Source organism: Branchiostoma lanceolatum, chromosome 13, assembly GCF_035083965.1.
Source record: "Branchiostoma lanceolatum isolate klBraLanc5 chromosome 13, klBraLanc5.hap2, whole genome shotgun sequence".
NCBI lineage: Eukaryota > Metazoa > Chordata > Leptocardii > Amphioxiformes > Branchiostomatidae > Branchiostoma > Branchiostoma lanceolatum.
In genome coordinates this window covers 9570048-9584551 of record NC_089734.1, presented here as the reverse complement: position 1 = coordinate 9584551, position 14504 = coordinate 9570048, and the positions used below count along the sequence as shown (strand labels likewise).

The 14504-nt window shown below is 42.9% G+C and overlaps 1 protein-coding gene across 1 annotated transcript in view; it reads right to left on the bottom strand.

The window, feature by feature from the left end:
- Positions 1–997: 997 nt before the first annotated feature.
- Positions 998–14504, bottom strand: part of LOC136447632 (fibrillin-3-like) — a 43172-nt gene continuing 29665 nt past the window's right edge. The window contains exons 41-69 of the mRNA XM_066446673.1: positions 14288–14422; positions 14040–14156; positions 13330–13446; positions 13064–13180; positions 12852–12968; positions 12388–12504; positions 12136–12252; positions 11861–11977; positions 11587–11703; positions 11361–11477; positions 11072–11188; positions 10804–10920; positions 10571–10687; positions 8896–10395; positions 8315–8431; positions 8094–8210; positions 7900–7967; positions 7191–7335; positions 6368–6484; positions 6139–6255; positions 5577–5678; positions 5043–5155; positions 4415–4604; positions 4061–4130; positions 3550–3590; positions 2760–2880; positions 2218–2313; positions 1758–1845; positions 998–1235 (exon numbers count right to left, since the gene is read on the bottom strand). Of these exons, the coding sequence (XP_066302770.1) occupies positions 1191–1235; positions 1758–1845; positions 2218–2313; positions 2760–2880; positions 3550–3590; positions 4061–4130; positions 4415–4604; positions 5043–5155; positions 5577–5678; positions 6139–6255; positions 6368–6484; positions 7191–7335; positions 7900–7967; positions 8094–8210; positions 8315–8431; positions 8896–10395; positions 10571–10687; positions 10804–10920; positions 11072–11188; positions 11361–11477; positions 11587–11703; positions 11861–11977; positions 12136–12252; positions 12388–12504; positions 12852–12968; positions 13064–13180; positions 13330–13446; positions 14040–14156; positions 14288–14422 (4586 nt within the window). The 3' untranslated portion in view covers positions 998–1190. The remainder of the gene's footprint in view (positions 1236–1757; positions 1846–2217; positions 2314–2759; positions 2881–3549; positions 3591–4060; positions 4131–4414; positions 4605–5042; positions 5156–5576; positions 5679–6138; positions 6256–6367; positions 6485–7190; positions 7336–7899; positions 7968–8093; positions 8211–8314; positions 8432–8895; positions 10396–10570; positions 10688–10803; positions 10921–11071; positions 11189–11360; positions 11478–11586; positions 11704–11860; positions 11978–12135; positions 12253–12387; positions 12505–12851; positions 12969–13063; positions 13181–13329; positions 13447–14039; positions 14157–14287; positions 14423–14504) is intronic.

Here is a 14504-nt window from a genome sequence, read left to right as displayed (position 1 = left end):
AGGCCCATTATCGAACTTGACCTTCCTCTTTGACACTACTACCTACCCACTAAATATCATGCACAGTCGTCAACAGCACCTTGAGTTATGCTGGCGACATACAAATCACACAAATACAAAGCCCGCTGCAGTACTACAGGAAAGCGCCAGATGAATAATTTTCAAACTTGACCTTCGTTCCTACAACCGCTTCTGATCTACGAAAAATGATGAAGATCCATCAACGTTTCCGTCACTTTTTTTGCCTACATACAAACACAGAAATACGCAAAGTCCGCTGCAGTACTGATAGAATACGCCAGGTCAACGGTTTTCGAACTTGACCTTCCTTTGCACAACCCCTACACACCTACTAAAAATCATAAAGATTCATTGAAGCTTTCTTGAGTTATACTCCTGACATACATACAGACCCACCCAACAGATTTTTCAACCGAAAACATAATCTTCCCCGAGTACAAGTACTCGGCGAAGATAAAAACAAACAAAATAACATAAGAGTACACATTTCATGCTGGACATTAGACGTGTAGTATTGTACACTTGTACGCAATTTTTTTGACAAGAGAAAAATTGTGACAACATTCATGACAACAAGATACAAAGTAAAAGTAGAAGAAATATCTAAAAGTAAATGAAATGTTTTGAACGGTATATTACTCCTCTTGAATATATGTATGTATATAATTTGAAAAACCTCACACATCTTTTTAATATAAATATAATGTTGTAACTTGATCTACAGGATAAGTATATATCTATGATTTTATAGAACATAATCAGACACTATATTCATCAGATTCAATAATCACTACTTCAAACTAGATAGAACAGTTATAAACCTGCTGTTCAACTGATCTTGCTCACAGTCACTGACGAAAAGTAGTGGATGCTACTTGAAACGTCTGACCGTTTCCAAAATCATATCCAGTTGTTTGAGTAATTGCTTTTTGGCGTATCTTATTACCTGGATGTCTAATCTTCATCGACGTAGATAGAATAGCGTCCTACTAAAATAATGTTGTTAAATATATCTTTCGTACATATACTTATTTACTCGCCTACTTAAGTCTATGATACGCAAAATTCATTCAATATATTATGTTACTGCATGTAACAGATATGACACGTAAAGGAGGTATGATAAATTTACTAGTTTTCTACAATAACCGAACAGTCTTCTCTTCGCATTAGTCCAGCGGTACGAACGCGTGTCGAGGACGACTGATCTTGAACTGTAAAAAATGTCACAAGTTAGTGACTGTCGAAAAAAAACATTGACTGGGACAGTTTTGTATCAAATTGTAACTTCCAATGCTATATAGTAACGTGTTCGTAACCAGCAATTTATCTTGTTTGAGAACATTTGGTATTGTGTTGAATTTACTAAAAGAGCGCCGAATAAAGAGAAAACTTTCATTGAGCAGTGGCTCTTGTGCCGCGAGAAAAAGGAAATGAATCAAAATATGCCCAGATCTCCATGCAAAAACGTTATTTACTCTCTGACCATACATATTTGACTCCATGACACCAAGTCACCGTCAGGAACAGAGCGCCGAATAAAGAGAAAATTTCATTAAGCAGTGGCTCTTGTGCCGTGGGGAAAAGGAAATGAATCAAAATATGCCCAGATCTCCATGCAAAAAACATTATTTACTCTCTGACCATACATATTTGACTCCATCACCCAGTCACCATGTGGACAGAGAGGATGGATAAATTGTTTTCCATTGTTGTAGCTTGAGTGTGATACTTACTGTATCTTCCTTGCCGAATATCTCCTGGTACAGTTTCTCATCGTGCTCAGGAGTCTTCTCCTCCGGAACTTCCCGGAAAGGGTTGGTCCTAAGGAATGACACGAACATGAAGTACACCGCTGTTTGCATCTTGGAAGCACTTAAAGACAGTAGAATCTATTCATCTATGTTGAGGACTGCAATCAAACATACATGTATAAAGATCCAAGCTAAAAGGGCAGAGATAACTGAGAGGATCGAAGATAGGTCTTCAGCGGTATCTCAACGACCCCAGCCAAGGTCATGAGATATACGAGATGAGATTTAGTGTTGCTGACAAATCTTTAAATGTTTAGCCATATAACGTTATACGAACTGTGTATGCTGGGAGTATGTGTGTCTGTGTGTGGGGGGGGGGGGTTAACTTGTGTTTCTCAGATATATGGAGTGGAGAAAAATCTTGAAAGTTTTTCTTCCCTACCTTCCTGGGAAGTACCGCGTCACAACCAGCTGCCCCCCGGGCGGCCTCCCACCTGACCCCGAGCTGGAACTGGCGTCACCTCTGATGTCTGTGTACCTGTTCACGGCAAACACATCGACAATCTTATAGACCACCTTCATTGGAATGTTCCTATTCTTCGAATACATCTTCAACAAATGTTCTCATTTATATACTGGTCATGAACGAGAAAAACACATTTATTTCTCAAAATGTATAATTTAGTTATAACGTCCAGAGCAGGTGTATGCACGCTATCAACAATGAAATATATCTGATGTCTAACGAATGTTTGACGTACTGAGGCTCGATTTACATATGCGTTTTTGAGTCGACTTGTATGCGACTCAGGACTGTGCAAGGAGAACCTTAGGCCACTCAAACAGCGTTTTCTGGTTGGAAAACTTCACTTGAGCAGCAGAAATCTCCTCACACACAGCCTCGAGTCGACTCAGAGAACATGTGTGTAAATCAGGCCTGAATTATTTTTTGTTCTGAAAATGAGGATGAATTAGTTGACTTACTTTTTTCCGCGGGATCTCAGCCACAAGTATCGTGCAAGCAGCAGGAGCAGCAGAATCAACAGAAACGCCGCCAGCGCAGACAACACTATACCAGCAATACTAAGAACGGGCGCTGGGATGTCTGGAAGAGTATATACAAAGTTTATTGCAAAAAAATGCCCGAGAGATAATTGCAAGTACAAACAAGTCAAATAGAAATGAAAAATACAATGATATTAGGGCTACAGCCAATGTTATGCTGCATTCTAAAAATGTACATGGTGGTAGTTTTGTTGGGTTTGAATGGGGATGTACAAGAATGGAGATGTGCATATGCAAGACGCATCCATACTTATCAGGAATGTGGTCAATTGTCATTCACGCTGATGAAAATGGTCGATTCGTAATAAACCGCCAGAAGCCAGAGAACATCATTCTAACTAAAAACGTCAGTCTGGAACACCCTCTCTACCGACACTCGCACTGCCACCACGACAGCCTCATTCAAAAGGAAACTCGGGGACAGTTTAGGCAACCCTTACATGTATGACCCTGACCACTCGATGTAGACACCATTATAGACACTATCTTGAATCATTTAGATACAATAGTTTTTTATGTACATGTACTTAGAATATTGTTATAGCTCGTTTATGCTGTCCATGTCAAAATTTCATTGTAATGTCTTGTCTTTGTCATCAGGGCCAGCCGTTGCAGCCCTGGCTGTGCATGCTGAACAGCCAAATCAATAAATAAGACAAGCAACAGAGTTGTATCTGTTGGACACACTGGTACTAGTGTCAGTACAAACCTTCATTTTCGCACAGCGATCCAGTAAAGCCCTCGGGACAGCTGTAAATAACAATTTATTAGGTTATTTTCTGTCACATCCCCTACGTACAGGAGAAATATGATTCTGGACAATGACACAGACAAACGTTTATTCAATAGTATTAGAATGATGTATTATGAAGCGTTCAAGTTTTAACTGCCTATCTTTCTCAAACTAATAGAATTGACAAATAAATTTTGAAAAATTAAGGAATCAGGAATAAGATAACAATATAGTTTTTTTTAATACATTCAATGCTGGCAATGAACGGGCGTACTTGACATTGTAAATGCATATGCTCAAGTTTCTCCTACATGTATCAACATATAACAAAATTGGAAGGTGTCCAATTTGGTATGTTGTAAACGTAATTGGAATCATTGTTCCCTGCGTTCTGCCCGGGCAAAGGTCATCAAAATATGTACACTGAGTGTGGTAGTCACTGTGTGCACATTTTGGTCAGGAAACATATAGTTAAAGCGTTACTTACTCGCAAATTCTGTCAAAGCCTTCTTCCCTGCACGTTCCAGCATTTTCACAGAACCCAACATGACACAACTCTGCAAACAGAAAACGGCATTGTAGATAAAAGAACATATTTGTAAACAGTTTCTAACAGATATTTCAAGTATACATGCACAGTTAATTGATTTCAATGTATGCGTGCACAATGGTGAGTTTTACCCAGCCATCCAGAACCTTATCCATTTTTTTGTTCAAAATGATGATATGTTATCAAAGATTTATAATACAGCTTTTGTAGGGCTATCAAAAGATACTAAACGCATCTTCCATCAAAATACACAAACAAATTATGAAAATGTAAGACATCGTGCTGCCGTACCTCTCACAGCATGGCCGTCGAAGTGAAGACCACTGGCGTTGTCAAAGTCATCGAACATTTCAATGAGGTGGTGGTGTTCCGTGTGATCGGCGAAGGTTGCTGTGTGCACCACATGTACGCTGCCGTCGTAGAAACGCATGATAGCCAGGCTGAGTATGGATACCTGGTGAGTCACGTAGAACTGCCATATCTGGAAATATTTTTAAGAGAGAGATGAGTAACATATGAAGAACTTTATGAAGAACTTTATTGCGCGACTATTGTAGCAGGTACAAAGTATGGCAACAACAGTAAACATAGAACAAGACATAAGTATGGAATAAAACTATTGACTACAACAAAATAAGTATCTTTTACATTATTAAAGTTGGGCTAATTTTGAGTCCAACTATTTTTTCTAATAACAAAACAATCTTTTACATATTTGCCTATTTTAACATTGTATGGGCTGTTGCATTTAAATATATAGTCAAATCTATCTGTGGAATTGAGCGTCTTAAAATCTGAAGTACTTGAATTGAGAGAGACATATATAACTTATAATTGGTTGTGCATGTGGTGGTGGTGCGTACGATTATATATTGTATACAAATTATGGAGAAAGATTATATCTGAAATAATGACTCACTATTCTATAGAATCTATTTGCTAATCTCTGGAAATCCATAGAGGCGCAGTCATCCAGCGCTGGTCGCCACTGCTCCCCGAGAACCAACAGCTCAATCTCCAAGGTGTCCGCGACTGCAAACCAAATCAAATCAACTCAAATGAACTTAACGTGATTTAAACTGTCGACCAAGTAGTAAAACTAATCACAGGGCACTAAAGCAGGATTTTACGCTGTATCATGAACTCGTCATCGAATTTAAAAGGTTTTTTTTAGTAACTAGCTTCTTTTTGACAATGTTGCCACCGAACATGTGATACGACAATACAAGACTACTTCACGGGTCCTACTGCTTTTAATACATTCCCAATGGGGCAATCAGACACCAAGATCTAATTCATGTGCATCCCATTGCGAAATTAAGACACTCGTTCACGATTTTTTGTGTAGTACACCATTTGTGTAGTATACATAGCGGCCAGAACAGAAAGAATCTAGTCCTCAGTCTCAACCGTCACTTTAAGAACTTCTTATTTTCCAACTGAATTGACTGACTTGGTTCGCAGAACGTCCCGTTCCCCCTCCAGCCCCTCCGGCACCTGCACTGGCCTCTAATGGAGTCCGCGTGACGACTGCAGCTACACGACACGGCTGAAGCTGGGAATGGATTAAACGGTTAACTTAGTCAGCAAACCCCACGTCTGTCATAGCATGCGTATAATGAGCACGTCGTCAGAACGTAAGCGTTTAAGGTCGTGTTCGCGTATTTAAGGTTGATACCTCGCATAAAGGTTCATTTAGTTGTGTCCAAAGGAACATTTTACGCAAAGGATGTTACTCCGATGCAACGTTGACCAAAGAGAAAAAAAAGATTCGGCAGTTATAATAGGTTCAAATAGTAGGCTAATTGCCGTATACGCATAACGTTCTGGCGACGAGCGACTGTACTATCATAATTCAATATTTGTACATTGTCTAGCGCCACGTTCATCAAAACTCATTCATCCATATCAGGTAGATTTTGCATGAATTGAAGTCTATTTGTTCCAGCACCATTGTAGAAACAGACTTCTAAATGCTTCAGATGATTGGCCATATAATTGATGCAGATGAATACCTGTACAGTTAAATCCATCTCCTGTGTATCCATCTGAGCACTCACAACCAAACGACCCGTCTGTGTTGGTGCAGGTTGCGTTGTCGTGACAAGGACTGTTCAGACATTCATCAATATCTGTAAAAATTCAAGAAAAGCAAATCATTCTCTGTCTCTGATCAAGAACATCAAAAGAGTCTGTGAACGACAAGATAGTATAGCTTTAACCCTGCCTCAGACAATCATTTACCTGCACAACTGAGCCCATCTCCAGTGTACCCATCAGTACAGTCACACACAAACGACCCGTCCGTGTTGGTGCAGGTGGCGTTCACATGGCAGGGAGAGTTCAGACATTCATCAACATCTGTAAAGGATAAACAGTCGACATGAAAGCTAGAAGATTTAGACATTCCAGCCACAACTATCGCAGTAGTCGGTTTATCAATGTTAAGTACAATTTCATCACTATTTTCCTTTCCAATTGATATATCACTTCAATTATCTACAACTACACATGTTTACGTACCTGTACAGCTAAACCCGTCTCCTGTGTATCCAGTTGAGCACTCACAACCAAACGACCCGTCCGTGTTGGTGCAGATAGCGTTGTCGTCACAAGGACTGTTCAAACATTCATCAACATCTGTAAAATAGCATCAAAAATTCAGGAAAAGAAAATCCGTAAGAAAACCGTACACAAAGTATGCGGTGCTAAAAAATCAGAAAAAAAAGCGATAGTTATCTGCGAACGAATATACAATTCCTCCTTCGGATGATTTGCCATATAATCAATACAGAACAATACCTGTGCAGTTAAACCCATATCCTGTGTATCCAACTGAACAGTCACACACAAACGACCCGGCCGTGTTGGTGCAGGCGGCGTTCACATGGCAGGGAGAATTCAGACATTCATCAACATCTGTAAAGGATAAACAATCGACATGAAAGCTAGGAAATTTACACATTTAGCCACAACCATCGCAGCATTCTGTCTATCAACATTCGTCCCTAGTTTCCTTTCCAATTGATATCACTTAAATTGTCTACAGCCACACATGTTTACGTACCTGTACAGCTAAACCCATCTCCTGTGTATCCATCTGAGCACTCACAACTGAACGACCCGTCCGTGTTGGTGCAGGTGGCGTTGTCGTGACACGGGCTGGTTAAACATTCATCATCATCTGTAAAATAGCAGAAAAGCAAATCACTCTTTGATCAAGAATATCAAAAGAGTCTATGAACGCTAAGATAGTATTTATTTATTTATTTATTTCGATTTACCACATTTGTGGAAGGATTGACATAACAGGTGAACTATCACCTTTTCAAGATGTCATCCCAGACCGGACTGTAAGGTTTGGACCATCGCACACCGGGGCATGCCCCTACTCTTTTTCGAAAGGTGTGATGGGTTCTTTAACGTGCACGGGGTGTGGCTCTCCCCAAACACGGGACCTCCATTTAACGTCCTATCCGAGGGACGTTCCTAACCCTAGATGAGCTAGGTACTCATTTACACCTGAGTGAAGTGAGGAAAGTACTGTTAAGTGCCTTTCCCAAGGGCATAACGTCGGGGCGCAAGTCCGGACATATCACTGGGCACACCGGGATACGAACCGGGGACCCATTGTTTCACAGCCGAGTGATCTACCACTGCGCCACACGGACGCCACTCATCACCTTATCAACGTATCACTTTAACCCTGCCTTAGACAATCATTTACCTGTACAACTGAACCCATCTCCAGTGTACCCATCAGTACAGTCACACACAAACGACCCGTCCGTGTTGGTGCAGGCGGCTTTCACATGGCAGGGAGAGTTCAGACATTCATTAACATCTGTAAAGATAAACAGTCGACATGAAAGCTAGGAAATTTAGACATTTTAGCCACAACCATCGCGGCATTCTGTCTATCAACATTCGTCCCGAGTTTCCTTTTTCCAATTGATATATGTTTACGTACCTGTACAGCTAAGCCCATCTCCTGCGTATCCATCTGAGCACTGACAACCGAACGACCCGTCCGTGTTGGTGCAGATAGCGTTGTCGTCACAAGGACTGTTCAAACATTCATCAATATCTGTGAAATAGCAGAAAAGCAAATCATTCTTTGATCAAGAATATCTAAAGAGTCTATGAACGAGAAAAAGTTTCACCTTAACCCTGCCTCAGACAATCATTTACCTGTGCAACTGAACCCATCTCCTGTGTATCCAACTGAACAGTCACACACAAACGACCCGTCCGTGTTGGTGCAGGTGGCGTTCACATGGCAGGGAGAGTTCAGACATTCATCAACATCTGTAAAGGATAAACAGTCGACATGAAAGCTAGACTATTTAGACATTCTAGCCACAATTATCGCAACATTAAGTCCCTATTTTCCTTTCCAATTCATATTACTGCAATTATCTACAACCACACATGTTTACGAACCTGTATAGCTAAATCCACCCCCAGTGTATCCACGGTACGTCCAGGACAAAAGATGGAAAACCCGGAAATTCTGCTGCAGTACCAAAGGTCACATACCAGGGGGAGCAAAATCAACCCTGACCCTTGTCTTCCCGAGACCTACTCACATATCAAATATCACGGTAATCCAGCCAGAAGTTCTTGAGTTATGCTGACTTACAAATCCGGTAACACACACACACACACACACACACACACACACACACACACACGCGCGTCTAAAAACAATACCTCCATTCTTCACGTCAGTAATCTGAGCGAACAGATGGACACATGCAATTCAACTTTACCTGGTGTTGGAGTTGGGGCAGCACTCGGTGTTGGAGTTGGGACCTCACTCGGTGTTGGACTTGGAGCAGCACTCGGTGTTGGACTTGGAGCAGCACTCGGTGTTGGACTTGGAGCAGCACTCGGTGTTGGAGTTGGGACCTCACTCGGTGTTGGACTTGGAGCAGCACTCGGTGTTGGAGTTGGAGCAGCACTCGGTGTTGGACTAGGGCCGACGGTAGTCTCTGTTTCTCCTGGAGTAACGATACTTACTGATGGGCTTGGGGCGATGATACTAGGTGTTGGGCTTATTGCCGTAGCACTTGGCGTTGGTGTTGGGACGGCGCTGGGTGTTGGGACTATCACCGTGGCGCTTGGTGTCGGGCTGAGACTTGGCGTTGGGCTTGGTTCGATGATGCTAGGTGTTAGGCGTACTGCTGTGGTACTTGGTGCTGGACTAGCGACGGCACTGGGTGTTGGGCTTTGTGCGATGGAAGTCGGTATTGGTGTTGTTGCCGTGGCACTCGGTGTTGGACTGGGGAAGGCGCTGGGTGTTGGGCTTTGTGCGATAGTAGTCGGTGATGGGCTTGGGGCGACACTAATTGTTGGGCTTATTGCGGTGGCACTTACTGTTGGGCTTGGTGTTGGGCTTGGAGCGATGGAAGTCAGCGTTAGAATTGGGGCGACAGAAGTTATTGTTGCACTTGGTGCAACGATGGATGGTGTTAGGCTTGGTTCAGTAGAGGGTGTCAGGCTAGGTGCGACGGACGTGGGTGCTGGGCTAGGTGCGACGGCAGTTGGTGCTGGGCTAGGTGCGACACTAGATGGTGCTGGGCTAGGTGCGACGGTAGTTGGTGCTGGGCTAGGTGCGACACTAGATGGTGCTGGGCTAGGTGCGACGGTACTTGGTGCTGGGCTAGGTGCGACACTAGATGATGCTGGGCTAGGTGCGACACTAGATGGTGCTGGGCTAGGTGCGACACTAGATGGTGCTGGGCTAGGTGCGACACTAGATGGTGCTGGGCTAGGTGCGACACTAGATGATGCTGGGCTAGGTGCGACACTAGATGATGCTGGGCTAGGTGCGACACTAGATGGTGCTGGGCTAGGTGCGACACTAGTTGGTGCTGGGCTAGGTGCGACGGTAGTTGGTGCTGGGCTAGGTGCGACGGTAGTTGGTGCTGGGCTTGGTGCGACACTAGATGGTGCTGGGCTAGGTGCGACACTAGATGGTGCTGGGCTAGGTGCGACACTAGATGATGCTGGGCTAGGTGCGACACTAGATGATGCTGGGCTAGGTGCGACACTAGATGGTGCTGGGCTAGGTGCGACACTAGATGGTGCTGGGCTAGGTGCGACGGTAGTTGGTGCTGGGCTAGGTGCGGCGGTAGTTGGTGCTGGGCTAGGTGCGACGGTAGATGGTGCTGGGCTAGGTGCGACTGTAGTTGGTGTGAGGATAGATGCTGTTGGGCTTGGTGCAATAGTAGTTTGTGTTGGAATGACAGTCGGTGTCAAGATGATAACTGCAAAAACAGTTAGTTCCAACTTTGTAAGAAAACCAAAGGTACTTTGTAGTAAAGTATACACTGCTAATTATTCCTTCCATGGCAAAGGAGAATGAAAAATTGCGGTTATCTGCGAATGAATATACAATTCCTCGTTCAGATGATTGGTCATATGATTCATACACAAAAATACCTGTGCAGTCAAACCCATCTCCTGTGTATCCATCTGAGCACTCACAACTGAACAACCCGTACGTGTTGGTACAGGTGGCGTTGTCGTGACACGGACTGGTCAAACATTCATCAATATCTGTAAAATAGCAGAAACATTCAACAAATGCAGCTCGTTCTTTGATTAAGAATATCAAGAGAGTCTATGAACGACAAGATGGAATCACTTTTATGCTGCCTCAGCAAATAATTCACCTGTACAACTGAACCCGTCTCCACTGTACCCATCAGTACAGTTGCACACAAATGACCCGTCCGTGTTGGTGCAGGTGGCGTTGTCGTGACACGGAGAGTTCAGACATTCATCAACATCTGTAAAGGATAAACAGTCGACATGAAAGCTAGAAAATCCAAACAGTTTTAGCCAGAAGTATCGCAACATGTTGTCTATCAACTTTCGTCCCTATTTTCTTTTCCTATTTCCAATTGTTATTACTGAAATTATCCACAGTGTTTAGCGTACCTGTACAGTTAAATCCATCCCCAGTATATCCACTGCTACAGTCGCAAACAAACGACCCGTCCGTGTTGGTGCAGGTAGCGTTGTCGTGACATGGACTGTTCATGCATTCATCAGCATCTGCGGAACACATCCATTGTATATTTGCAAATAAAACCTCTGAACTTTTTTATATTTGATATTTTTCTAGTATCTAATCATCGTCTTTCTGAACAATTCCTCGTTACCATCTAACCAATGTATTTAGGATAACAATTCAAAAATGCGAACTACTGAAACAGATGTAGCATACCTGTACATATAGACCCATCTCCTGTGTATCCAGTTGAGCAGTTACAACTAAATGACCCGTCCGTGTTGGTGCAGGTAGCGTTGTCGTGACATGGAGTGTTCAGACATTCATCGATATCTGTAAAGGACGCGCAAATCATTCATAAATCATGTTGTTGAGTTCGTTTACAAATTTACCTTTATCATTCAGGACCCTCATACGTATATGATAGAACGTCTCAACGCACCTGTACAGTTGAAGCCGTCTCCACTGTACCCATCAGTACAGTTGCACACAAACGACCCGTCCGTGTTGGTGCAGGTGGCGTTGTCGTTACACGGGGAGTTCAGACATTCATCAACATCTGTGGCAAATAGATGATATCAGAAGGAAGACTACATCAAAACCCATGTGCCAGGATATACGTGTAGCATCCCTCTGAGTAAACACGACAGCTTCACTCTATCATTAATCTTATTTCCACTAGATATCGAAATAGATATCTGCACATCCTTCCCCACCTGTGCAGTTGAACCCGTCTCCTGTGTATCCAACTGAACAGTTGCAACTAAACGACCCGTCCGTGTTGGTGCAGGTTGCGTTGTCGTTGCATGGAGAGTTCTGACATTCATCAACATCTGTTGGCAATAGATGAAAGCAGAAGGGAGACAACATTATGACACATGTAAAAAAAGTGTAATTGTGGCATTGTCCCGATCGAACACGTCATCTTCACTCTATTGTTTCTTTTATTTCCACTAAATATTGAAGTAGATATCAGCACATCTTTTCTCACCTGTACAGTTGAAGCCGTCTCCACTGTACCCATCACTACAGTTACACACAAACGACCCGTCCGTGTTGGTGCAGGTGGCGTTGTCGTGACACGGAGAGTTCAGACATTCATCAACATCTGCCAAAGACAAAAGGCACAAAATGAAGAGCTTTTAATAAGATTTCAAATACATGGACATTCCTTTTAGCAACAAAAGTAGCACTACTGCCATTGCCAGACACAACCATTTAAGCACAACCCATCTCTACACACCTGTGCAGTTGAAGCCGTCTCCACTGTACCCATCTGTACAGTTACACACAAACGACCCGTCCATGTTGGTGCAGGTGGCGTTGTTATGACACGGAGAGTTCAGACATTCATCCACATCTGTGGAGGATGGAGAATACATACACGTATATGTATATGTATGGAATCTTCTTTCAACTCGTAACCGCACATTGCATATCAATAAGCCTTTACAAAAAATAGCTTTAACAATGTGCTCAGGTGATCAATTGTTTAAGCATCTCTATTTTTGAAAGGCATTCAAATTTCAGCATCCTCTTCCACTTGCCCCTAAATCATTCTTAAGTATGTCCTTGATTTTGTCTTCATTTTAAGTTGTTGTTATAATTTCGTGATTGTAATTGAAACGAGTGGCATGTCCACCATGTAATTGAAACGAGTGTCATGTCCACCCCTTAAGATACATAGCACTAGCTGAAATAGCATACCTGTACAGTTGAACCCGTCTCCCGTGTATCCAACTGAACAGTTGCAGCTAAACGACCCGTCCGTGTTGGTGCATGTTGCGTTGTCGTTGCATGGAGAGTTCTGACATTCATCAATATCTGTAAAGACGCGTAGGCACAAGTGACCATTTAACCTCCAATTTACTAATCAACTAGATATAGCAAAAAAAGCTAGACAGTACATCTCTACACACCTGTACAGTTGAAACCGTTCCCACTGTACCCATCAGTACAGTTACACACAAACGACCCGTCCGTGTTGGTGCAGGTGGCGTTGTTATGACACGGAGAGTTCAGACATTCATCAACATCTGTTGAGGTTAAGGAATATGCATGTGACTGGGATATTCTTTTTCATATCAAATAATCAAACAGCCTACGACTGCTCTTTTGAACAAGGAAGTAGTTGACACATCTGCTTGCGTATTTTTTTACCCTACATCTTTGAAATTGAACAAACCTGTGCAATTGAACCCATCTCCAGTGTATCCAATTGAGCAGTTACAGCTAAACGACCCGTCCGTGTTGGTGCAGGTTGCGTTGTCGTGGCAAGAAGAGTTAATGCACTCATCGACATCTGTAAAGATACGAAGACAGAAACGACAGTTACTTTCCATTTTCTTGACTTCCTTGACTTATGTCGAGTGTCAGTCATCCTCCGCCACTCGAACCACTCTGTCAGCCCAGAAACGTCTGTCCTCCATTGCTTTCTCCAATGACTCAGAGGGTAGGCCAGTGTCCTTCTGTAGCACATCCATGTAGGTGAGAGGCTGCTTCCTGGTTTTCTCTTCCTGTGCCGAGGTACCCAGAGTACCAAGCTGGACACCACTTCTTTTTTGTTCCTGAAGCTGTGCCCTGCAAACCTGAGTCGCCTGTTTCTCACTTTCTGGGATATCCTCGGGAGTCCGGCATTAAGTTCCTTGTTCGTACAATGCCTATCCCATTCGATGTTATGAACAAGCCGTAGCATCCTTGTGTAACATCCGTCTAGTTGTTTCTCCAACTTGGGGGTGACGGTCCATGTCTCACAACCATATAATATAACACTGACTCCACGGTCGAAGTAAAGAGGCGCACTTTGAGCCTATCTGAGAGGCCATTTTTCAGATTACTACAAAACATAAAATTACCAACAAAAAGCATCGCTGATGCCAATACGTTTCTACGTACCTGTACAATTGAAGCCATCCCCAGAATATCCAACATTACAGTCGCACACAAACGACCCGTCCGTGTTGGTGCAGGTAGCGTTATCGTGGCACGGTGCGTTTAAGCATTCATCAACATCTGTGGACAATACGTAATCATGTTATTGAAAGACTGGGCAAACTCCTTGAGTTTATCAAATGTAAAGGTTCAACGTTTCTAGTAAAGATCCTATTACACACTATCCTATTCAGTGGTCGAAGCAGACCTACCGATACAGTGGGTCCCATTCCCAGTATATCCGGTATTGCAGAAGCATTCAAACCACAGGAAGGTTTCGTTGCATGTGGCGTTGGAGTGACAGTCGTGCACACCAATATCACACTGGTTGATTCCAGCCAAAAGTGCTAAATGTAAAAGTCAGTAAAACAACAGCTTTAATTGGCGAATTGCTGGAAAACAATAATCAGTTAATATTTGCATGACGAT